The sequence below is a fragment of the Suillus clintonianus genome, assembly GCF_016758775.1.
Source record: "Suillus clintonianus strain FC179 chromosome Unknown DEU56scaffold_157, whole genome shotgun sequence".
NCBI classification, from domain to species: Eukaryota; Fungi; Basidiomycota; class Agaricomycetes; order Boletales; family Suillaceae; genus Suillus; species Suillus clintonianus.
The window spans coordinates 27,888-52,035 of NW_024539381.1; the positions used below are offsets into that span (position 1 = coordinate 27,888).

The window sequence follows — 24,148 nt, forward strand, 5'->3', positions numbered from 1 at the left end:
CTCGGCAGTCAAACTATAGGTGTGGGCCATTAGGTCCTAACCGGAGTTTGAAACCTAACCTAACGCGGGCCGGGACGGACCACTCAGCGCAAACATTTGCCTTCAACAACATCCAGTTCCTCTTACGAGCGTCTCATCAGACTTCTTTCCCAGGACGTCACGCGGATCGTATGCACATATGAAGCCGACAGCACCACCCGTCAAACGAGGGCGTGGAAGACCGAGAGGAAGCAAGAATCAACCAGGTGCAGGACATGTTGGCAGGCCACGCAATGATGGACAGCCCCCTCGAAAACGGCATAAAGGACACGACGATGCGGAGAGTACTGCTCCAGGTGAGAATCTTTTCATATCGTTCCTCGAGCATCTTGACTAATGAAGAAAATCAGCACCAAACACCTCGCATAGCGCCACACAATCACCGCGCAATGGCAAGGTTCAACGTTGTGGCAAAGGTGAGTCATAAAATCTCTAAACTAACGATGACCTCTCATTCATGCCACCCTGCTTCTTACAGAATCCACTCCGACGCCACGCAGAGCCCTCGCAATTGATGTGGATTTGGACTCGGAGGTGTTCGAAAACCTCGATCCTCCTGCGAGGGTTCGCACCATCCCTCCCGCACTTCCAATTGCACCTCGTTCTGCAGCCTGCAGCGAGGTGCCTTTGAAGCAGACAACCCTTGCATTTCGAACGGCCGTGCAGGGTGCCAACCCAGGTGAGTATCTAGTGTCTACTAACCGTTATCTCCGGCGCTCTACTATCATGCTAATATCTGCCTCCCAAAGTGTTGGAGGCACCTACTGCCTCAACCGTCGTGCAAACACCGCACATTTCGCCCCTCAATACTGATGCCCAAGGACAGCAATCTGAGCCTGCTGCCAGCATTTCGCCTCAAACCTCAACCCACCAGCCACGGGACTTCTCTGAGTCTGGACTGGCCGCGACTATACGCGAGGCTGATCCACCTGCGGAGTCGGCAGCTACGAGCAGCGGGATGACTCGGCGGCAGCCGTGGAGGCACGATGCAAATGCACCTGCACTGCCACCATCACCAACGGTTGAGCCGCAGAGTGCGACGGGTCTTATTGATGGTACGTCTTTGCTGTAGCTGCTTCTGTGGTGTCCATGCTCACACATTATTTGAACTTCAGTTCCTGAGAACCCGTATGGCTCTGATCTCGAAGCACCTGCCCCTCGCGATGACACTGAAAGTGATCAGGATGAGGAAGCATCCCTGGAAGACGAGTTTCGCCCTGTTCCTGATGACGGAGGAGAGGACGAAGACACGGAGCATGGAAGGGGGACCTCGACATCTGGGTCTGTAGGCAGATCTTCGTCGAGGTCAACAATGCCACTTTGGCTTAGCGAGTCCTATAAAGCTGTAGAGACGATGTTGAAAAAAGAAATCAAGCAGAGTACCCGAACACCAGCCATGCCCAAGTGCTATGAGCAGCAGTGACTCTGGGTCGGGGATGCTTCACCCTTTCTGACGTTGCTGACGCAACCCAACATTGCCGTCGAGCCCTCGATATTCCATCGACCAGCCTTCTTTGTTTGGCTCCCGCACTGTTTGCTGGGTGACCGCATTCCCTGCCCTCAATGCAAAGCAAACAATGAGCTGACAAACCAAGGAAAGCCGGTTTTTCTTCAGCGGCTTGGATGGATCGGAAAGCCTCGACGTGTGGTTGATGTAGCTCGGAATGTCTACATCATTGGGTACCGCTACAACTGTGTCCACCCTGGATGCCGCAAGACATATCGAAGCTGGAGCTCCGCAATTCTCAATGTTCTTCCTGCACCAGTGGCCATGCAATTCCCCTTCCAATTGACTTACCGCAGTGGGCTCTCAAATAGCCTCGTTTTGCTTTTGCACTCCTCGATCAGGGCAGGGATAGGACCAGTGCCATTCATGCAGATGTTGCAGTCATTCCACTACGAACACTTCGACAATCTTCACCTTCAATACCTGGAGCTCGTGCACGACCGCTACAAAAGTTGTCCGAAACAGTTTTGGGTCCGCAAGCAAGCATTCGGCTTGTTCAGTGACCGAAATGGCTACGCTGGATTTGTACCAAGTGCAGGGTACCTCCGTCGCTTTTATGACATGATTATCGAACAGCGATCGACGGAGATGAAACAGTGTATTGCCATGCTCCCGGCGAGAGTGCTCGCAATTGACCATAGCTTTAAGGTGCCTAGTAAAATCATGCAATATCTGCCCCGTATCTCTGACATGTATCGAGCGAGCAGATTATCAAACGGCTCGGTAGGGTGGGCAGTGCTCCCCTATTCACTGCACTTCATACTGTGGTGAATGAGTACTCCGAGATTCGGTCCATGCTCTTCACAATGATGAAGGGACATGATCAATACATGCCCAATCTGCGCGAAATCAGCGAGTCACTGGCGAAGTTTGGACATCCTGAGGTCCAGGCTGTTTTCACCGATAACGTCCGCGCAGACAAAACGAACTCGAGCGAGTGTTCCCGTCCCTCTTAAAAGACGTTGTCCCCGTCCTCCCACATAGTTCCCTTCCCCTGCTTGAATTTCCTCATGGATCATGGACCGTCGTCGAGCTGAGCAACACCCATCAAGTCAATCACCGCTTTGATGTCATCATGAACCATCGAACAACGACAAACCCGAACGTTACGGTTGCATTCGACATGGAATGGCCAGTCAATTTGGAGACGGGAATCCACGGTCCTGTTGCCTTGATTCAAGTGGCATATCAAAATACTGTCTATCTAATTAAGGTCAGTGGCTATTTTTCCTACGATGTTGCTGGTTCCTTACATGTTTGCATGCACGCACATTCAGACTGCTCCGTTTCTCGAAAATGGTGTCATCAAGCTCCCACACTCCCTCCTCGTGTTTTGCGTTCGCCACTGTTTAAGAAAGTTGGTGTTTCAGTCGGAGCTGACTTCAAGCGGCTGCAGAATGACTGCGGGATGCATCATGGTGCAGCATCGGATGAACCGTTTGCAGGACACGTGGAGCTGGGAGCAATGGCTAAGGAGCGTGGTGCTACCGTGAAGAGGACTGTGGGGCTTGCTGAACTCGTCGGAATACTTCTCGGCAGGCACCTACCGAAGGACCCCCAAGTCCGTGTTAGCCCTCGGTGGGCTGATGCAGTGCTCCCCCAGGAGTACATCAACTATGCTGTGCTCGATGTCTATGCCATCTCCCAGGTGCATTTACAGCTCGCGGGGATGGACATTGCCCAGCCTGTTGTGGCCACCACCCCTAGTGGGACTGCAATTGCACTCCTGGCACCTGACGGACAGGAGGTGGCTCACGGAATTGTGGCCCTCGAACGTCCTCCTGCCCTCGATGGTGTTGACGTGTCACCGAAACGAGTCGTGATGACAGTTTCTAAGGTGCTCGTGTCATCTTTCCTGCTTCCTGCTCGCCTACAGAAAGCAAAGCAGGCAAAATCACTCGCGTCATTCAGCAGTACTCCGTTTTCTATTGTTGCTGATATCCGAAACCTTCGCATCTGCCCCTCAACTCACAATGAAGGCTCTGATGGTCCATCATCTGGTTCATACACGGAAACCCTTGGCGACCACCAGGATCCCGAGTCTGGAGTCTTGGATGCAGGATATATTGATAGCAGCAGCCCTCTGACGAGCACTCTTGTCCCAAATGAGGATGAGTGTGATGGTGATTCGGAGACCAGCCCTGAACAGACTATCGAGGGCTCCTTGCGAGATCCAGCTGCAGAAGCTACACTTGTGGGGGTCATGGAGCCCTATGTGAATGTTGCAGCGAGGAACAACTCCATCATTCGTTCACGTGTTCTATACGACAATTTTCATTGCTACCATCAATTCCCGATCGCTCGCCACCATGGGCTCAGACGGCCGTTTGCACGAGCACTCAGTGCAGCATTTTTCATACCGGTCGTGGAGGACAAGGCCGCCATGGAAGCAGTACTGAAGGACTTCGGGACGACGTACAACGCTCAGCTTTTATCAAAACCTGAGTGGGTGCTGTCACGAGTCCGGCGTCATGTACCTCCACCTGAAATTCTCCTGCCCCGTGTTGCTGACGTCATCAGAACCTACGGTCCAATCAAGGATGCAACAACAGGACAACCACTTTTCAATGACCGTGCTTGGGAAATCGCAAAACACGTCATGGAAAATGTCCAGCTTGGATACTACTCAGATCCTGCAGACGTTGACCTTTACTTTGAGATCGGGAAAGATCAGCATGGCCTGATGTTGTACCGCTGTTGCCGTGGCACCAACAGTGTCGAAGGTGGTGTTCACCAGAATCTCATACGGCGCTACACATCATTCAATACATTGCCTCTTCATGCTATTAATGTGCTGCTCGACTACGCTGTTTGTCACAATATGACGGTCCGTCATTCGTTCATTTAATTCAAAATGCACACTCACCTGTACAGTTGCAGGTTGGCAACATGAACCGCACCGGCAAAGCATATGTCGGACACTTTAATGTCCCGCTAAAGAATCACATTGCTCGACTGCTGACCTTAACAATGGATGCACTAGTTCCTGCAAGCAGTGACTTTCGGTGTGGTTGGGTGAACGGCAATGACTACGAGCTCGCACACGAGACTTTCGGCATGATCCAGTTTTTGCCCGCGTTTTTCAAGCCACTCGGAATGTTGGAGTTCAACGAAGTCTTTGCACGCGAGCAGAACATTCGGCACAAGTTCGTTGCAGAGTCCCAGGGCACGCTCATGGCAATTTTGCCTGTCCACACACGCGAGGAACGTGACCTTTTCCAGCTCCTCGTCCAGTCGTCTCCATTATTTTCGGATTCCAACCGGCAACCGAACTGGACAGCTCTCGCAGTCGTTTGGGCTGGACATGCTGATGGCCGTAACATTTTCTATAAGGTATGGTTTTTGTGTCGTGTATTGCACAATTTGCACTCATGACTTGTTCGAAAAGCTCCCAGAACACCTCAAGACATACTACAAGACATGGACAGATTTTTGCAATGAGCAAAACACAATTTCGCTCAACGCTGAAGCGAGTCGGCGCATCCGTGCTCTCGTCCGCTCTGCCCCAACCAATGTCACCATCAAAGCACCCACAGCACTCCCCACAACCCTGCGTGACTCACTGGCAGTCAGCCCGTGTGTTGACATCGACGAGGTCAACTCGTGGCAGATTGGCAAGCTACTCGCTGACCATGCCCTGCAGCGGTCAGCAGTCCACTATCTTTATGCTGACACCACTAGTATGCACATGCATTCCTCGGTCACAGGATCCTCGCGCGAGCGCAAACGAAAGGCAGGCAGCCACCCTACTACTACAACAGCATCAGGTAACTGACACGAGAATGATAAAGCATTGTAGAGCATTACCTGGTCTAAAATTTGTATAATATTTATCAAAATTGCAGTTCAATCGAGAAAGCTTTATATACCTGGACTAAGTTGGATGAAACCCACCAAAAGCACAATTATGCCAGACTACTTGCAACTACTCACCAAACCGGCAAATGTTGCAATCACCTGTCAGCCGCCACAAAGTTTCATAATGCTTACAAGGGCACCAGTTAATTGACCTTTTTACACTCATTGGTTTTATTTAAAAATGATTTTTTTTAATTGAACAAGTAGTAAGTACACATAGATGATACTACAGTAAATGGAAGCAACAAGGAGATCAAGAAAAAGAGAAGATCGAAGCAGCCACGACTGCGGGAAAGGACCAGGACCGCGGGAAAGGACCAGGACCATGAGGAGGAGCCAGGACTAAGGAGGGACCAGGAAGAGACCACAATGGAGGGCCAGGGAGGGACCATGGGGGGAGCCAGAGAGGGACCATGAGAGAGAACCAGGGAGGGACCATGAGGGGAGCCAGGGAGGGACCATGGGAAGGGCCTCGGACCACGATGAAGAACCAGCGAGGGATCATGAGTAAAGACGGTCCACTGTGGAGGGCCAGAGACACCATCATAGAGGCCAGGGGGAAAACCACAAGGGAGGGCCAAAAAGTGAGAGAGTAAGTGGAAAAGACTATGTATGTGGTAGTGTTAATGAAAGGGAAGTAATAGCGGATGTTGAACTTGACGAAAAAATTTCGGACGACTTACTTACATAAGCTTCCTGTAAGTCGAGCGTTGTGATGCACTGGATCACAAAGTTATGCAAGTGGTGGCCACCGGTTACCATTCAGTCGAAAAATGCTGGTACAATTACAAGACGTGATCTTCTTTCATCTAAATTGTAGTTTTTTTGTCACCTCTTATCCTTGGATTTCAATGTGTTTTTCTTATATATTACTTTATCTACCTTTATCGTTGCATGTAATCCCGTGAATTTCTGATCTGATATTACCAAATACAACTAGGAAAACCATCCCCTCGGCGATTTCCTGATGAGGAAGTTCAGAAGGTGTTAATGGACCTGGCAAGCGCACGAACAAGCCACGAAAGTGCCGCAACTGTCAAAGTACTCAGTGCTCAGGAAGATGGGCTGTCAAGAAATGCACATTACCTCTTGAACCGGTATGTTTTGTGACGAGTCTTCACACACTGTTTCACATTGATTGATTTTGGACTTAGGGCATTCAATAAATGACTGGGTTAGATTGCTTCGCTGCTCTCATTTAGCTTTCGCCATTGTAGCTATTTCGAACCGGCATCTTTTTATCATAGCGATGGTTCAACGTTTCGCGTGTCTAAGGAATGTTTTCCCTCTTCTCCCTCTCCTTATTTAATTTAATTAATTTTAATTAATATTTTGTCGATACCCACACCTATAGTTTGACTGCCACTCTCGGCAGTCAAACTATAGGTGTGGGCCATTAGGTCCTAACCGGAGTTTGAAACCTAACCTAACGCGGGCCGGGACGGACCACTCAGCGCAAACATTTGCCTTCAACAACATCCAGTTCCTCTTACGAGCGTCTCATCAGACTTCTTTCCCAGGACGTCACGCGGATCGTATGCACATATGAAGCCGACAGCACCACCCGTCAAACGAGGGCGTGGAAGACCGAGAGGAAGCAAGAATCAACCAGGTGCAGGACATGTTGGCAGGCCACGCAATGATGGACAGCCCCCTCGAAAACGGCATAAAGGACACGACGATGCGGAGAGTACTGCTCCAGGTGAGAATCTTTTCATATCGTTCCTCGAGCATCTTGACTAATGAAGAAAATCAGCACCAAACACCTCGCATAGCGCCACACAATCACCGCGCAATGGCAAGGTTCAACGTTGTGGCAAAGGTGAGTCATAAAATCTCTAAACTAACGATGACCTCTCATTCATGCCACCCTGCTTCTTACAGAATCCACTCCGACGCCACGCAGAGCCCTCGCAATTGATGTGGATTTGGACTCGGAGGTGTTCGAAAACCTCGATCCTCCTGCGAGGGTTCGCACCATCCCTCCCGCACTTCCAATTGCACCTCGTTCTGCAGCCTGCAGCGAGGTGCCTTTGAAGCAGACAACCCTTGCATTTCGAACGGCCGTGCAGGGTGCCAACCCAGGTGAGTATCTAGTGTCTACTAACCGTTATCTCCGGCGCTCTACTATCATGCTAATATCTGCCTCCCAAAGTGTTGGAGGCACCTACTGCCTCAACCGTCGTGCAAACACCGCACATTTCGCCCCTCAATACTGATGCCCAAGGACAGCAATCTGAGCCTGCTGCCAGCATTTCGCCTCAAACCTCAACCCACCAGCCACGGGACTTCTCTGAGTCTGGACTGGCCGCGACTATACGCGAGGCTGATCCACCTGCGGAGTCGGCAGCTACGAGCAGCGGGATGACTCGGCGGCAGCCGTGGAGGCACGATGCAAATGCACCTGCACTGCCACCATCACCAACGGTTGAGCCGCAGAGTGCGACGGGTCTTATTGATGGTACGTCTTTGCTGTAGCTGCTTCTGTGGTGTCCATGCTCACACATTATTTGAACTTCAGTTCCTGAGAACCCGTATGGCTCTGATCTCGAAGCACCTGCCCCTCGCGATGACACTGAAAGTGATCAGGATGAGGAAGCATCCCTGGAAGACGAGTTTCGCCCTGTTCCTGATGACGGAGGAGGAGAGGACGAAGACACGGAGCATGGAAGGGGGACCTCGACATCTGGGTCTGTAGGCAGATCTTCGTCGAGGTCAACAATGCCACTTTGGCTTAGCGAGTCCTATAAAGCTGTAGAGACGATGTTGAAAAAAAGAAATCAAGCAGAGTACCCGAACACCAGCCATGCCCAAGTGCTATGAGCAGCAGTGACTCTGGGTCGGGGATGCTTCACCCTTTCTGACGTTGCCTGACGCAACCCAACATTGCCGTCGAGCCCTCGATATTCATCGACCAGCCTTCTTTGTTTGGCTCCCGCACTGTTTGCTGGGTGACCGCATTCCCTGCCCTCAATGCAAAGCAACAATGAGCTGACAAACCAAGGAAAGCCGGTTTTTCTTCAGCGGCTTTGGATGGATCGGAAAGCCTCGACGTGTGGTTGATGTAGCTCGGAATGTCTACATCATTGGGTACCGCTACAAACTGTGTCCACCCTGGATGCCGCAAGACATATCGAAGCTGGAGCTCCGCAATTCTCAATGTTCTTCCTGCACCAGTGGCCATGCAATTCCCCTTCCAATTGACTTACCGCAGTGGGCTCTCAAATAGCCTCGTTTTGCTTTTGCACTCCTCGATCAGGGCAGGGATAGGACCAGTGCCATTCATGCAGATGTTGCAGTCATTCCACTACGAACACTTCGACAATCTTCACCTTCAATACCTGGAAGCTCGTGCACGACCGCTACAAAAGTTGTCCGAAACAGTTTTGGGTCCGCAAGCAAGCATTCGGCTTGTTCAGTGACCGAAATGGCTACGCTGGAATTTGTACCAAGTGCAGGGTACCTCCGTCGCTTTTATGACATGATTATCGAACAGCGATCGACGGAGATGAAACAGTGTATTGCCATGCTCCCGGCGAGAGTGCTCGCAATTGACCATAGCTTTAAGGTGCCTAGTAAAATCATGCAATATCTGCCCCGTATCTCTGACATGTATCGAGCGAGCAGATTATCAAACGGCTCGGTAGGGTGGGCAGTGCTCCCCTATTCACTGCACTTCATACTGTGGTGAATGAGTACTCTCCGAGATTCGGTCCATGCTCTTCACAATGATGAAGGGACATGATCAATACATGCCCATCTGCGCGAAATCAGCGAGTCACTTGGCGAAGTTTGGACATCCTGAGGTCCAGGCTGTTTCATCACCGATAACGTCCGCGCAGACAAAAACGAACTCGAGCGAGTGTTCCCGTCCCTCTTAAAAGACGTTGTCCCCGTCCTCCCACATAGTTCCCTTCCCCTGCTTGAATTTCCTCATGGATCATGGGACCGTCGTCGAGCTGAGCAACACCCATCAAGTCAATCACCGCTTTGATGTCATCATGAACCATCGAACAACGACAAACCCGAACGTTACGGTTGCATTCGACATGGAATGGCCAGTCAATTTGGAGACGGGAATCCACGGTCCTGTTGCCATTGATTCAAGTGGCATATCAAAATACTGTCTATCTAATTAAGGTCAGTGGCTATTTTTCCTACGATGTTGCTGGTTCCTTACATGTTTGCATGCACGCACATTCAGACTGCTCCGTTTCTCGAAAATGGTGTCATCAAGCTCCCACACTCCCTCCTCGTGTTTTTGCGTTCGCCACTGTTTAAGAAAGTTGGTGTTTCAGTCGGAGCTGACTTCAAGCGGCTGCAGAATGACTGCGGGATGCATCATGGTGCAGCATCGGATGAACCGTTTGCAGGACACGTGGAGCTGGGAGCAATGGCTAAGGAGCGTGGTGCTACCGTGAAGAGGACTGTGGGGCTTGCTGAACTCGTCGGAATACTTCTCGGCAGGCACCTACCGAAGGACCCCCAAGTCCGTGTTAGCCCTCGGTGGGCTGATGCAGTGCTCCCCAGGAGTACATCAACTATGCTGTGCTCGATGTCTATGCCATCTCCCAGGTGCATTTACAGCTCGCGGGGATGGACATTGCCCAGCCTGTTGTGGCCACCACCCCTAGTGGGACTGCAATTGCACTCCTGGCACCTGACGGACAGGAGGTGGCTCACGGAATTGTGGCCCTCGAACGTCCTCCTGCCCTCGATGGTGTTGACGTGTCACCGAAACGAGTCGTGATGACAGTTTCTAAGGTGCTCGTGTCATCTTTCCTGCTTCCTGCTCGCCTACAGGCAAAGCAGGCAAAATCACTCGCGTCATTCAGCAGTACTCCGTTTTCTATTGTTGCTGATATCCGAAACCTTCGCATCTGCCCCTCAACTCACAATGAAGGCTCTGATGGTCCATCATCTGGTTCATACACGGAAACCCTTGGCGACCACCAGGATCCCGAGTCTGGAGTCTTGGATGCAGGATATATTGATAGCAGCAGCCCTCTGACGAGCACTCTTGTCCCAAATGAGGATGAGTGTGATGGTGATTCGGAGACCAGCCCTGAACAGACTATCGAGGGCTCCTTGCGAGATCCAGCTGCAGAAGCTACACTTGTGGGGGTCATGGAGCCCTATGTGAATGTTGCAGCGAGGAACAACTCCATCATTCGTTCACGTGTTCTATACGACAATTTTCATTGCTACCATCAATTCCCGATCGCTCGCCACCATGGGCTCAGACGGCCGTTTGCACGAGCACTCAGTGCAGCATTTTTCATACCGGTCGTGGAGGACAAGGCCGCCATGGAAGCAGTACTGAAGGACTTCGGGACGACGTACAACGCTCAGCTTTTATCAAAACCTGAGTGGGTGCTGTCACGAGTCCGGCGTCATGTACCTCCACCTGAAATTCTCCTGCCCCGTGTTGCTGACGTCATCAGAACCTACGGTCCAATCAAGGATGCAACAACAGGACAACCACTTTTCAATGACCGTGCTTGGGAAATCGCAAAACACGTCATGGAAAATGTCCAGCTTGGATACTACTCAGATCCTGCAGACGTTGACCTTTACTTTGAGATCGGGAAGATCAGCATGGCCTGATGTTGTACCGCTGTTGCCGTGGCACCAACAGTGTCGAAGGTGGTGTTCACCAGAATCTCATACGGCGCTACACATCATTCAATACATTGCCTCTTCATGCTATTAATGTGCTGCTCGACTACGCTGTTTGTCAAATATGACGGTCCGTCATTCGTTCATTTAATTCAAAATGCACACTCACCTGTACAGTTGCAGGTTGGCAACATGAAAGCACCGGCCCAAAGCATATGTCGGACACTTTAATGTCCCGTAAAGAATCACATTGCTCGACTGCTGACCTTAACAATGGATGCACTAGTTCCTGCAAGCAGTGACTTTGTGTGTGGTTGGGTGAACGGCAATGACTACGAGCTCGCACACGAGACTTTCGGCATGATCCAGTTTTTTGCCCGCGTTTTTCAAGCCACTCGGAATGTTGGAGTTCAACGAAGTCTTTGCACGCGCAGAACATTCGGCACAAGTTCGTTGCAGAGTCCCAGGGCACGCTCATGGCAATTTTGCCTGTCCACACACGCGAGGAACGTGAACCTTTTCCAGCTCCTCGTCCAGTCGTCTCCATTATTTTCGGATTCCAACCGGCAACCGAACTGGACAGCTCTCGCAGTCGTTTGGGCTGGACATGCTGATGGCCGTAACATTTTCTATAAGGTATGGTTTTTGTGTCGTGTATTGCACAATTTGCACTCATGACTTGTTCGAAAAGCTCCCAGAACACCTCAAGACATACTACAAGACATGGACAGATTTTTGCAATGAGCAAAACACAATTTCGCTCAACGCTGAAGCGAGTCGGCGCATCCGTGCTCTCGTCCGCTCTGCCCCAACCAATGTCACCATCAAAGCACCCACAGCACTCCCCACAACCCTGCGTGACTCACTGGCAGTCAGCCCGTGTGTTGACATCGACGAGGTCAACTCGTGGCAGATTGGCAAGCTACTCGCTGACCATGCCCTGCAGCGGTCAGCAGTCCACTATCTTTATGCTGACACCACTAGTATGCACATGCATTCCTCGGTCACAGGATCCTCGCGCGAGCGCAAACGAAAGGCAGGCAGCCACCACTACTACTACTACACAGCATCAGGTAACTGACACGAGAATGATAAAGCATTGTAGAGCATTACCTGGTCTAAAATTTGTATAATATTTATCAAAATTGCAGTTCAATCGAGAAAGCTTTATTACCTGGACTAAGTTGGATGAAACCCACCAAAAGCACAATTATGCCAGACTACTTGCAACTACTCACCAAACCGGCAAATGTTGCAATCACCTGTCAGCCGCCACAAAGTTTCATAATGCTTACAAGGGCACCAGTTAATTGACCTTTTTACACTCATTGGTTTTATTTAAAAATGATTTTTTTTAATTGAACAAGTAGTAAGTACACATAGATGATACTACAGTAAATGGAAGCAACAAGGAGATCAAGAAAAAGAGAAGATCGAAGCAGCCACGACTGCGGGAAAGGACCAGGACCGCGGGAAAGGACCAGGACCATGAGGAGGAGCCAGGACTAAGGAGGGACCAGGAAGAGACCACAATGGAGGGCCAGGGAGGGACCATGGGGGGAGCCAGAGAGGGACCATGAGAGAGAACCAGGGAGGGACCATGAGGGGAGCCAGGGAGGGACCATGGGAAGGGCCTCGGACCACGATGAAGAACCAGCGAGGGATCATGAGTAAAGACGGTCCACTGTGGAGGGCCAGAGACACCATCATAGAGGCCAGGGGGAAAACCACAAGGGAGGGCCAAAAAGTGAGAGAGTAAGTGGAAAAGACTATGTATGTGGTAGTGTTAATGAAAGGGAAGTAATAGCGGATGTTGAACTTGACGAAAAAATTTCGGACGACTTACTTACATAAGCTTCCTGTAAGTCGAGCGTTGTGATGCACTGGATCACAAAGTTATGCAAGTGGTGGCCACCGGTTACCATCAGTCGAAAAATGCTGGTACAATTACAAGACGTGATCTTCTTTCATCTAAATTGTAGTTTTTTTGTCACCTCTTATCCTTGGATTTCAATGTGTTTTTCTTATATATTACTTTATCTACCTTTATCGTTGCATGTAATCCCGTGAATTTCTGATCTGATATTACCAAATACAACTAGGAAAACCATCCCCTCGGCGATTTCCTGATGAGGAAGTTCAGAAGGTGTTAATGGACCTGGCAAGCGCACGAACAAGCCACGAAAGTGCCGCAACTGTCAAAGTACTCAGTGCTCAGGAAGATGGGCTGTCAAGAAATGCACATTACCTCTTGAACCGGTATGTTTTGTGACGAGTCTTCACACACTGTTTCACATTGATTGATTTTGGACTTAGGGCATTCAATAAATGACTGGGTTAGATTGCTTCGCTGCTCTCATTTAGCTTTCGCCATTGTAGCTATTTCGAACCGGCATCTTTTTATCATAGCGATGGTTCAACGTTTCGCGTGTCTAAGGAATGTTTTCCCTCTTCTCCCTCTCCTTATTTAATTTAATTAATTTTAATTAATATTTTGTCGATACCCACACCTATAGTTTGACTGCCACTCTCGGCAGTCAAACTATAGGTGTGGGCCATTAGGTCCTAACCGGAGTTTGAAACCTAACCTAACGCGGGCCGGGACGGACCACTCAGCGCAAACATTTGCCTTCAACAACATCCAGTTCCTCTTACGAGCGTCTCATCAGACTTCTTTCCCAGGACGTCACGCGGATCGTATGCACATATGAAGCCGACAGCACCACCCGTCAAACGAGGGCGTGGAAGACCGAGAGGAAGCAAGAATCAACCAGGTGCAGGACATGTTGGCAGGCCACGCAATGATGGACAGCCCCCTCGAAAACGGCATAAAGGACACGACGATGCGGAGAGTACTGCTCCAGGTGAGAATCTTTTCATATCGTTCCTCGAGCATCTTGACTAATGAAGAAAATCAGCACCAAACACCTCGCATAGCGCCACACAATCACCGCGCAATGGCAAGGTTCAACGTTGTGGCAAAGGTGAGTCATAAAATCTCTAAACTAACGATGACCTCTCATTCATGCCACCCTGCTTCTTACAGAATCCACTCCGACGCCACGCAGAGCCCTCGCAATTGATGTGGATTTGGACTCGGAGGTGTTCGAAAACCTCGATCCTCCTGCGAGGGTTCGCACCATCCCTCCCGCACTTCCAATTGCACCTCGTTCTGCAGCCTGCAGCGAGGTGCCTTTGAAGCAGACAACCCTTGCATTTCGAACGGCCGTGCAGGGTGCCAACCCAGGTGAGTATCTAGTGTCTACTAACCGTTATCTCCGGCGCTCTACTATCATGCTAATATCTGCCTCCCAAAGTGTTGGAGGCACCTACTGCCTCAACCGTCGTGCAAACACCGCACATTTCGCCCCTCAATACTGATGCCCAAGGACAGCAATCTGAGCCTGCTGCCAGCATTTCGCCTCAAACCTCAACCCACCAGCCACGGGACTTCTCTGAGTCTGGACTGGCCGCGACTATACGCGAGGCTGATCCACCTGCGGAGTCGGCAGCTACGAGCAGCGGGATGACTCGGCGGCAGCCGTGGAGGCACGATGCAAATGCACCTGCACTGCCACCATCACCAACGGTTGAGCCGCAGAGTGCGACGGGTCTTATTGATGGTACGTCTTTGCTGTAGCTGCTTCTGTGGTGTCCATGCTCACACATTATTTGAACTTCAGTTCCTGAGAACCCGTATGGCTCTGATCTCGAAGCACCTGCCCCTCGCGATGACACTGAAAGTGATCAGGATGAGGAAGCATCCCTGGAAGACGAGTTTCGCCCTGTTCCTGATGACGGAGGAGAGGACGAAGACACGGAGCATGGAAGGGGGACCTCGACATCTGGGTCTGTAGGCAGATCTTCGTCGAGGTCAACAATGCCACTTTGGCTTAGCGAGTCCTATAAAGCTGTAGAGACGATGTTGAAAAAAGAAATCAAGCAGAGTACCCGAACACCAGCCATGCCCAAGTGCTATGAGCAGCAGTGACTCTGGGTCGGGGATGCTTCACCCTTTCTGACGTTGCTGACGCAACCCAACATTGCCGTCGAGCCCTCGATATTCCATCGACCAGCCTTCTTTGTTTGGCTCCCGCACTGTTTGCTGGGTGACCGCATTCCCTGCCCTCAATGCAAAGCAAACAATGAGCTGACAAACCAAGGAAAGCCGGTTTTTCTTCAGCGGCTTGGATGGATCGGAAAGCCTCGACGTGTGGTTGATGTAGCTCGGAATGTCTACATCATTGGGTACCGCTACAACTGTGTCCACCCTGGATGCCGCAAGACATATCGAAGCTGGAGCTCCGCAATTCTCAATGTTCTTCCTGCACCAGTGGCCATGCAATTCCCCTTCCAATTGACTTACCGCAGTGGGCTCTCAAATAGCCTCGTTTTGCTTTTGCACTCCTCGATCAGGGCAGGGATAGGACCAGTGCCATTCATGCAGATGTTGCAGTCATTCCACTACGAACACTTCGACAATCTTCACCTTCAATACCTGGAGCTCGTGCACGACCGCTACAAAAGTTGTCCGAAACAGTTTTGGGTCCGCAAGCAAGCATTCGGCTTGTTCAGTGACCGAAATGGCTACGCTGGATTTGTACCAAGTGCAGGGTACCTCCGTCGCTTTTATGACATGATTATCGAACAGCGATCGACGGAGATGAAACAGTGTATTGCCATGCTCCCGGCGAGAGTGCTCGCAATTGACCATAGCTTTAAGGTGCCTAGTAAAATCATGCAATATCTGCCCCGTATCTCTGACATGTATCGAGCGAGCAGATTATCAAACGGCTCGGTAGGGTGGGCAGTGCTCCCCTATTCACTGCACTTCATACTGTGGTGAATGAGTACTCCGAGATTCGGTCCATGCTCTTCACAATGATGAAGGGACATGATCAATACATGCCCAATCTGCGCGAAATCAGCGAGTCACTGGCGAAGTTTGGACATCCTGAGGTCCAGGCTGTTTTCACCGATAACGTCCGCGCAGACAAAAACGAACTCGAGCGAGTGTTCCCGTCCCTCTTAAAAGACGTTGTCCCCGTCCTCCCACATAGTTCCCTTCCCCTGCTTGAATTTCCTCATGGATCATGGACCGTCGTCGAGCTGAGCAACACCCATCAAGTCAATCACCGCTTTGATGTCATCATGAACCATCGAACAACGACAAACCCGAACGTTACGGTTGCATTCGACATGGAATGGCCAGTCAATTTGGAGACGGGAATCCACGGTCCTGTTGCCTTGATTCAAGTGGCATATCAAAATACTGTCTATCTAATTAAGGTCAGTGGCTATTTTTCCTACGATGTTGCTGGTTCCTTACATGTTTGCATGCACGCACATTCAGACTGCTCCGTTTCTCGAAAATGGTGTCATCAAGCTCCCACACTCCCTCCTCGTGTTTTTGCGTTCGCCACTGTTTAAGAAAGTTGGTGTTTCAGTCGGAGCTGACTTCAAGCGGCTGCAGAATGACTGCGGGATGCATCATGGTGCAGCATCGGATGAACCGTTTGCAGGACACGTGGAGCTGGGAGCAATGGCTAAGGAGCGTGGTGCTACCGTGAAGAGGACTGTGGGGCTTGCTGAACTCGTCGGAATACTTCTCGGCAGGCACCTACCGAAGGACCCCCAAGTCCGTGTTAGCCCTCGGTGGGCTGATGCAGTGCTCCCCCAGGAGTACATCAACTATGCTGTGCTCGATGTCTATGCCATCTCCCAGGTGCATTTACAGCTCGCGGGGATGGACATTGCCCAGCCTGTTGTGGCCACCACCCCTAGTGGGACTGCAATTGCACTCCTGGCACCTGACGGACAGGAGGTGGCTCACGGAATTGTGGCCCTCGAACGTCCTCCTGCCCTCGATGGTGTTGACGTGTCACCGAAACGAGTCGTGATGACAGTTTCTAAGGTGCTCGTGTCATCTTTCCTGCTTCCTGCTCGCCTACAGAAAGCAAAGCAGGCAAAATCACTCGCGTCATTCAGCAGTACTCCGTTTTCTATTGTTGCTGATATCCGAAACCTTCGCATCTGCCCCTCAACTCACAATGAAGGCTCTGATGGTCCATCATCTGGTTCATACACGGAAACCCTTGGCGACCACCAGGATCCCGAGTCTGGAGTCTTGGATGCAGGATATATTGATAGCAGCAGCCCTCTGACGAGCACTCTTGTCCCAAATGAGGATGAGTGTGATGGTGATTCGGAGACCAGCCCTGAACAGACTATCGAGGGCTCCTTGCGAGATCCAGCTGCAGAAGCTACACTTGTGGGGGTCATGGAGCCCTATGTGAATGTTGCAGCGAGGAACAACTCCATCATTCGTTCACGTGTTCTATACGACAATTTTCATTGCTACCATCAATTCCCGATCGCTCGCCACCATGGGCTCAGACGGCCGTTTGCACGAGCACTCAGTGCAGCATTTTTCATACCGGTCGTGGAGGACAAGGCCGCCATGGAAGCAGTACTGAAGGACTTCGGGACGACGTACAACGCTCAGCTTTTATCAAAACCTGAGTGGGTGCTGTCACGAGTCCGGCGTCATGTACCTCCACCTGAAATTCTCCTGCCCCGTGTTGCTGACGTCATCAGAACCTACGGTCCAATCAAGGATGCAACAACAGGACAACCACTTTTCAATGACCGTGCTTGGGAAATCGCAAAACACGTCATGGAAAATGTCCAGCTTGGATACTACTCAGATCCTGCAGACGTTGACCTTTACTTTGAGATCGGGAAAGATCAGCATGGCCTGATGTTGTACCGCTGTTGCCGTGGCACCAACAGTGTCGAAGGTGGTGTTCACCAGAATCTCATACGGCGCTACACATCATTCAATACATTGCCTCTTCATGCTATTAATGTGCTGCTCGACTACGCTGTTTGTCACAATATGACGGTCCGTCATTCGTTCATTTAATTCAAAATGCACACTCACCTGTACAGTTGCAGGTTGGCAACATGAACCGCACCGGCAAAGCATATGTCGGACACTTTAATGTCCCGCTAAAGAATCACATTGCTCGACTGCTGACCTTAACAATGGATGCACTAGTTCCTGCAAGCAGTGACTTTCGGTGTGGTTGGGTGAACGGCAATGACTACGAGCTCGCACACGAGACTTTCGGCATGATCCAGTTTTTGCCCGCGTTTTTCAAGCCACTCGGAATGTTGGAGTTCAACGAAGTCTTTGCACGCGAGCAGAACATTCGGCACAAGTTCGTTGCAGAGTCCCAGGGCACGCTCATGGCAATTTTGCCTGTCCACACACGCGAGGAACGTGACCTTTTCCAGCTCCTCGTCCAGTCGTCTCCATTATTTTCGGATTCCAACCGGCAACCGAACTGGACAGCTCTCGCAGTCGTTTGGGCTGGACATGCTGATGGCCGTAACATTTTCTATAAGGTATGGTTTTTGTGTCGTGTATTGCACAATTTGCACTCATGACTTGTTCGAAAAGCTCCCAGAACACCTCAAGACATACTACAAGACATGGACAGATTTTTGCAATGAGCAAAACACAATTTCGCTCAACGCTGAAGCGAGTCGGCGCATCCGTGCTCTCGTCCGCTCTGCCCCAACCAATGTCACCATCAAAGCACCCACAGCACTCCCCACAACCCTGCGTGACTCACTGGCAGTCAGCCCGTGTGTTGACATCGACGAGGTCAACTCGTGGCAGATTGGCAAGCTACTCGCTGACCATGCCCTGCAGCGGTCAGCAGTCCACTATCTTTATGCTGACACCACTAGTATGCACATGCATTCCTCGGTCACAGGATCCTCGCGCGAGCGCAAACGAAAGGCAGGCAGCCACCCTACTACTACAACAGCATCAGGTAACTGACACGAGAATGATAAAGCATTGTAGAGCATTACCTGGTCTAAAATTTGTATAATATTTATCAAAATTGCAGTTCAATCGAGAAAGCTTTATATACCTGGACTAAGTTGGATGAAACCCACCAAAAGCACAATTATGCCAGACTACTTGCAACTACTCACCAAACCGGCAAATGTTGCAATCACCTGTCAGCCGCCACAAAGTTTCATAATGCTTACAAGGGCACCAGTTAATTGACCTTTTTACACTCATTGGTTTTATTTAAAAATGATTTTTTTTAATTGAACAAGTAGTAAGTACACATAGATGATACTACAGTAAATGGAAGCAACAAGGAGATCAAGAAAAAGAGAAGATCGAAGCAGCCACGACTGCGGGAAAGGACCAGGACCGCGGGAAAGGACCAGGACCATGAGGAGGAGCCAGGACTAAGGAGGGACCAGGAAGAGACCACAATGGAGGGCCAGGGAGGGACCATGGGGGGAGCCAGAGAGGGACCATGAGAGAGAACCAGGGAGGGACCATGAGGGGAGCCAGGGAGGGACCATGGGAAGGGCCTCGGACCACGATGAAGAACCAGCGAGGGATCATGAGTAAAGACGGTCCACTGTGGAGGGCCAGAGACACCATCATAGAGGCCAGGGGGAAAACCACAAGGGAGGGCCAAAAAGTGAGAGAGTAAGTGGAAAAGACTATGTATGTGGTAGTGTTAATGAAAGGGAAGTAATAGCGGATGTTGAACTTGACGAAAAAATTTCGGACGACTTACTTACATAAGCTTCCTGTAAGTCGAGCGTTGTGATGCACTGGATCACAAAGTTATGCAAGTGGTGGCCACCGGTTACCATTCAGTCGAAAAATGCTGGTACAATTACAAGACGTGATCTTCTTTCATCTAAATTGTAGTTTTTTTGTCACCTCTTATCCTTGGATTTCAATGTGTTTTTCTTATATATTACTTTATCTACCTTTATCGTTGCATGTAATCCCGTGAATTTCTGATCTGATATTACCAAATACAACTAGGAAAACCATCCCCTCGGCGATTTCCTGATGAGGAAGTTCAGAAGGTGTTAATGGACCTGGCAAGCGCACGAACAAGCCACGAAAGTGCCGCAACTGTCAAAGTACTCAGTGCTCAGGAAGATGGGCTGTCAAGAAATGCACATTACCTCTTGAACCGGTATGTTTTGTGACGAGTCTTCACACACTGTTTCACATTGATTGATTTTGGACTTAGGGCATTCAATAAATGACTGGGTTAGATTGCTTCGCTGCTCTCATTTAGCTTTCGCCATTGTAGCTATTTCGAACCGGCATCTTTTTATCATAGCGATGGTTCAACGTTTCGCGTGTCTAAGGAATGTTTTCCCTCTTCTCCCTCTCCTTATTTAATTTAATTAATTTTAATTAATATTTTGTCGATACCCACACCTATAGTTTGACTGCCCGACTCTCCACCAGTGTTTCGTGTCTTACTTTGAAGCTTATATTTACGCGGACGTTCTTTCTTCTATTAGATCTGCCTGTTATCACCCTATTTTTTTTCACCACTGCGCTAAAGGTGTCGTCGTGAAAACAGGTTTGCAATGGTTGTGCAATAACATTAATATTGCTTGGCAGGAGTCTTTGACATGTTACGGCTTACCATGAGGTCGTGCTCAAATCCAGCCCTGTAGAGTTTCATAATGTACCTGTGACCTCGGGCATACCCTCCTTCAGCTGGCATGTCCTACCAAGCGCACAAACGGTAGGAAAGATATAATCCCAGCACTGGGAGGACCTATCTTCAACAACATGGCTACACCCACAGTGTCAACATTCGTTGACGCTGTGATCCTGCGCCCTATCGTCGTGGCTATAAACACCCTTGTGCTCGCATCCCTCATGTCCTACGTGATGGCTGAACAGCTTGAATGGAGGGCGGTACGTCCTCTGTTTCTGGATTCCAGGCCTTACAGTCTTCTAATCGAATAATGCAAAAGATCACCGTATGCGTTACATGCGACATTCTTGCTGTCGGCGTCGACCACTTTAAGGATCAAGAAATTGACATTCGCGCTTGCGGCGCTGCTGTCGTAAAACGTTTCGCCCCCCTGTTCTACTTTGCACGCATTTTTTTGGTCTTAAATGCATCGCTGCTTGTGATTGCTTTATGTCAAAGTCCACCAAAAATGACAATTGTCACTGCAGTTTTTACTGCCCCCGCTTTTCTGTGGGCGACGCCGCTTTATCCTCAGAGGATTGGTGCAGTAATGGAGAGGTTCATACGTGCGAAGCACGTCCAAGAAGTGGGGCATAATTCATCCATACCTGGTGGTCCATTCATCATCAAACGAATTCCTGGTATGAAGGCTATATTTAATGGCATCATCCGAGGGTATGTGCTATCGTATTCTGACGGTTTATCCAATTTGACTTGAAGACAGTTGTGGGATATTCTTCGTCGTCCACTCGGCCCTGCAGGAATTATGGAAGTCAGACTACAACGCGCTCCCATGGTCGATCATCGAGACTGTCATTTGGTCGACAGTCAATCGCATTTGTCACTCTGTAAGGTAATTTTCTCCCTGGGATTGAACTCCAAGCTCATGATCTCCCAAAGATTATGACAGACGTGCGTGACTTTGACGAGGACGAGAAGGCAGGAGTCCCGACCATACCTGTTCTTCTAGGATCCCCCCTTAAGACTCGGATAGTCTTGACTATTGTTCAAGCAGCCGTTATGATGGCATTTCTCGGCAACCCATACATCTTAGGGAGTTCCTGCTTCGCGATTGCTCTTGTTTGGGTCTTAGGGAAAGATTCTCCGAAAGTGTATTTCCTCTTCAGCATTCACTCACAGTCAATGTTCATTGTTATGTACGCTGTTATAAAAAGCTGTTCTCTCTAGACTACTGGTATGCATCTTAGAGTTGCGTTTTTAATATGATCTTGGGCACGCTTAATGGGAAATTTTCAACCTAACCCCAGACTTGGTCGTACTTTCCGCCCTCCTGCGGTGCTTTCTCAGTGCTTTTGTTTGCCAATGTTTGGGGTCGCTGGTGTTTTCGGAATTCCAATCTCCTTTTTTCTGTCTCACTTCTCCCTCTCCCTTTCATGATTGGCCTAAGTCGTCCGCTCGTGCGCATGCCTCGAGTCGAAAGCACGAGGGAGTGGCAAGCAAGTCTTCTGATCGGCTTCCCGTACGTATATTTCGCAGCGAGGCAGCGATCCAGATAGGCAAATGCATAACGGTCGCCGTTTCACTCGCCGCCAGGACCACGCCACAGCTATCTCCACGCTAAAGCGATATTTTTCGATACTAGACTCGATGTCGATGCCTTTGCCACTCATTTCGAATCTTTTTGCCTATGTCCACCACTCTGAACCTGGCACATAACCCAAAACCTTGACCAATTGCTACCACACGAACCAAAAACATCAGGGGTGTGGCTTTGTCTTTGCATACGAGGGCCGTTCGCCTCGATTGTGTATTTGTGCGTTCGCGTGCGGCATTGCCCTCTTCCCGCCAATCTGAAAGCATGTGATGACCAGGGTTAAGTGGCTTTGTCTTTGCATACGAGGATTGTTCGCCTTGATATATCTGGCGTGGTTTATCGGTGCATTCGTACGTTCGCTCATGCGCGTGCGGCATTGCCCTCCTTGACCCAAAAATCATTTGATAAACACATAACCTTGACCAGACCCTTGCATACCAGACAAATCTGGATATCCACGCATCTGTACCATTGACCAGACCAATCTGAAAGTATGTGATAACCAGGGTCAAGCGGCTTTGCTGTGCATACGAGGACCGTTCGCCTTGATACGTCGGGCGTGGTTTATCGGTGCATCGTGCGTTCGCGTGCGGCATCGCCCTGTTCCCGAATCCAAATGCATTTTAAACAGGGTCAAGTGGCTTTGTCTTTGTACACGAGGATCGTTCGCCTCGATACGTCGGGCGTGGTCTATCGGTATATTCGTGTGTTCGCCTGTGCGCGTGCGGCATTGCCCTCAACCCGCCAACCCAAAAATACATAACCTTGACCAGACCCAGCGTATACCCTCACAAACGCATAACCACGCACCCATACTATTGATCAGACCAGTGCTTGTCCACACAGAAACGCGTATAACATGCAGTCATATCATTGACCAGTGTATAACCGATAAAAATGTGTATACCACGCAGCCATCACCCATCCGCATGAACGAAACCAGATGGACGACGCATATGAGGACCTTTGAAGGAGTCTATCGGTGCTTCCACGCTTCGCGCGGCGTGACTCAGTCTACCTTGGCTTTTGAACCGTTGTCAGGGCATGGACCTCTGATCTATGATGTACACATTGTTGCTACACAAAGCTCCGTTGTGTTGCCAAGCTGTTGCCGTACGCTGTCGGATAGCTTCGAGTTGGATCTCACCTCAACCCTGGGTTGTTTCAGGCGTGTACGCATGAAGCGAAGTGGAAGCCCGTTGCCCGTCGGGAGCATATCCTGCCGAATTCAATCGTCATACCTTTTTTTTAGAGTCCTTCATGGATTGCATAGTCGTAAGTTGTTAGACATTTGTTTCATATCTCCGCCCTCATCACAGGATTTTGCAGGAGCTTGGCGCCTTGACTTTTTGACGGTTCTTTCCGTCAACGTGAGATAGACCAAATGGTTTCTGCCAGGTCTTGTTTTCAACTGGAGCCTTCGGGCCTGTTGATGATTGTCGCATAATTTTTTGTTCCTCCCTTCTTCGTGAAGGGTCTTAGTCTGGACTACGGTTTTGCGTCGATTAAAGACGATGTCGTATTCCTTGATCCTATTCTTTGTGTGTATTCATATATACTGATGACATGATATTAGCCTTCATAATATCACACTTGTCCGTCTTTGTCAGAGGTTTAAGCAGTGTACAAATCAAAGAATATATCCACCGGGAGCAACTCACCGACGTACTCGTCTCCCTCCTTGTTTTCCCCGTGGCACTTCGACAGGCACGTTAGAATACATATATGTTTTGAATGGCTGTTATGACCTGCTTGCGCTTCGTCTTGCGGTACGATGGGGAGGTTTATATGACAGATGACATGGACATTCGAGTCGGTGTTGTCTCAATATCAAGATGCGATACGAAGATGAAAGTTGCCAGAACGGTTGCAGAACCTGCGTCAAGTATCCCACATCTTAGTAACGCGTATGGTTTGATGGCCTCACCGAGGTCCGATGAGACGTTCCCTCTTTTATCAGATGCCACCATTGTAACAGAGCTGACAGCTGCATTGACAGCGCTAGTCGATCACCGT

The 24,148-nt window shown here is 49.9% G+C and overlaps 6 protein-coding genes across 6 annotated transcripts; all 6 read left to right on the forward strand.

Annotated features, from left to right (window-relative positions):
- Window positions 1-178: 178 nt before the first annotated feature.
- On the forward strand, window positions 179-5,321 carry DEU56DRAFT_919172 (uncharacterized protein; the record flags this gene model as incomplete). The annotated part of the gene is made up of 10 exons (XM_041358236.1): window positions 179-335; window positions 390-455; window positions 518-718; window positions 789-1,094; window positions 1,155-1,324; window positions 1,640-2,194; window positions 2,254-2,414; window positions 2,465-4,373; window positions 4,427-4,879; window positions 4,935-5,321. The coding sequence occupies 10 exons, from the start codon at window positions 179-181 to the stop codon at window positions 5,319-5,321; spliced, it is 4,365 nt and encodes a 1,454-aa protein (XP_041201853.1).
- A 1,628-nt stretch (window positions 5,322-6,949) lies between these two features.
- Window positions 6,950-8,227, forward strand: DEU56DRAFT_761485 (uncharacterized protein; the record flags this gene model as incomplete). Its single annotated transcript, XM_041350540.1, has 5 exons — window positions 6,950-7,106; window positions 7,161-7,226; window positions 7,289-7,489; window positions 7,560-7,865; window positions 7,926-8,227. 5 exons carry the CDS (start codon window positions 6,950-6,952, stop codon window positions 8,225-8,227), a joined length of 1,032 nt encoding a protein of 343 aa, XP_041201854.1.
- Window positions 8,228-9,339: 1,112 nt separating this feature from the next.
- DEU56DRAFT_761486 (uncharacterized protein) lies at window positions 9,340-10,154 on the forward strand (the record flags this gene model as incomplete). The annotated part of the gene is made up of 4 exons (XM_041350541.1): window positions 9,340-9,490; window positions 9,513-9,544; window positions 9,609-9,910; window positions 9,980-10,154. The coding sequence occupies 4 exons, from the start codon at window positions 9,340-9,342 to the stop codon at window positions 10,152-10,154; spliced, it is 660 nt and encodes a 219-aa protein (XP_041201855.1).
- A 1,142-nt stretch (window positions 10,155-11,296) lies between these two features.
- DEU56DRAFT_919175 (uncharacterized protein) lies at window positions 11,297-12,104 on the forward strand (the record flags this gene model as incomplete). Its single annotated transcript, XM_041358237.1, has 2 exons — window positions 11,297-11,659; window positions 11,715-12,104. The coding sequence occupies 2 exons, from the start codon at window positions 11,297-11,299 to the stop codon at window positions 12,102-12,104; spliced, it is 753 nt and encodes a 250-aa protein (XP_041201856.1).
- A 1,626-nt stretch (window positions 12,105-13,730) lies between these two features.
- Window positions 13,731-18,875, forward strand: DEU56DRAFT_748237 (uncharacterized protein; the record flags this gene model as incomplete). The annotated part of the gene is made up of 8 exons (XM_041349337.1): window positions 13,731-13,875; window positions 14,341-14,646; window positions 14,707-14,970; window positions 15,100-15,719; window positions 15,806-16,312; window positions 16,377-17,891; window positions 17,981-18,433; window positions 18,489-18,875. The coding sequence occupies 8 exons, from the start codon at window positions 13,731-13,733 to the stop codon at window positions 18,873-18,875; spliced, it is 4,197 nt and encodes a 1,398-aa protein (XP_041201857.1).
- A 1,471-nt stretch (window positions 18,876-20,346) lies between these two features.
- Window positions 20,347-21,817, forward strand: DEU56DRAFT_839905 (uncharacterized protein). Its single transcript, XM_041354930.1, has 4 exons — window positions 20,347-20,798; window positions 20,858-21,252; window positions 21,302-21,425; window positions 21,478-21,817. The coding sequence occupies exons 1-4, from the start codon at window positions 20,670-20,672 to the stop codon at window positions 21,763-21,765; spliced, it is 936 nt and encodes a 311-aa protein (XP_041201858.1). The 5' UTR covers window positions 20,347-20,669; the 3' UTR covers window positions 21,766-21,817.
- Window positions 21,818-24,148: the final 2,331 nt, after the last annotated feature.

What these genes read in the sequence shown, in the direction of transcription:
- DEU56DRAFT_839905 (XM_041354930.1), top strand. Translation starts at nt 20,670, where the DNA reads ATGGCTACACCCACAGTGTCAACATTCGTTGACGCTGTGATCCTGCGC. An exon ending in AACAGCTTGAATGGAGGGCG is followed by an intron (nt 20,799 to 20,857) that starts GTACGTCCTCTG and finishes ATAATGCAAAAG; the next exon opens with ATCACCGTATGCGTTACATG. An exon ending in TCAATCGCATTTGTCACTCT is followed by an intron (nt 21,426 to 21,477) that starts GTAAGGTAATTT and finishes GATCTCCCAAAG; the next exon opens with ATTATGACAGACGTGCGTGA.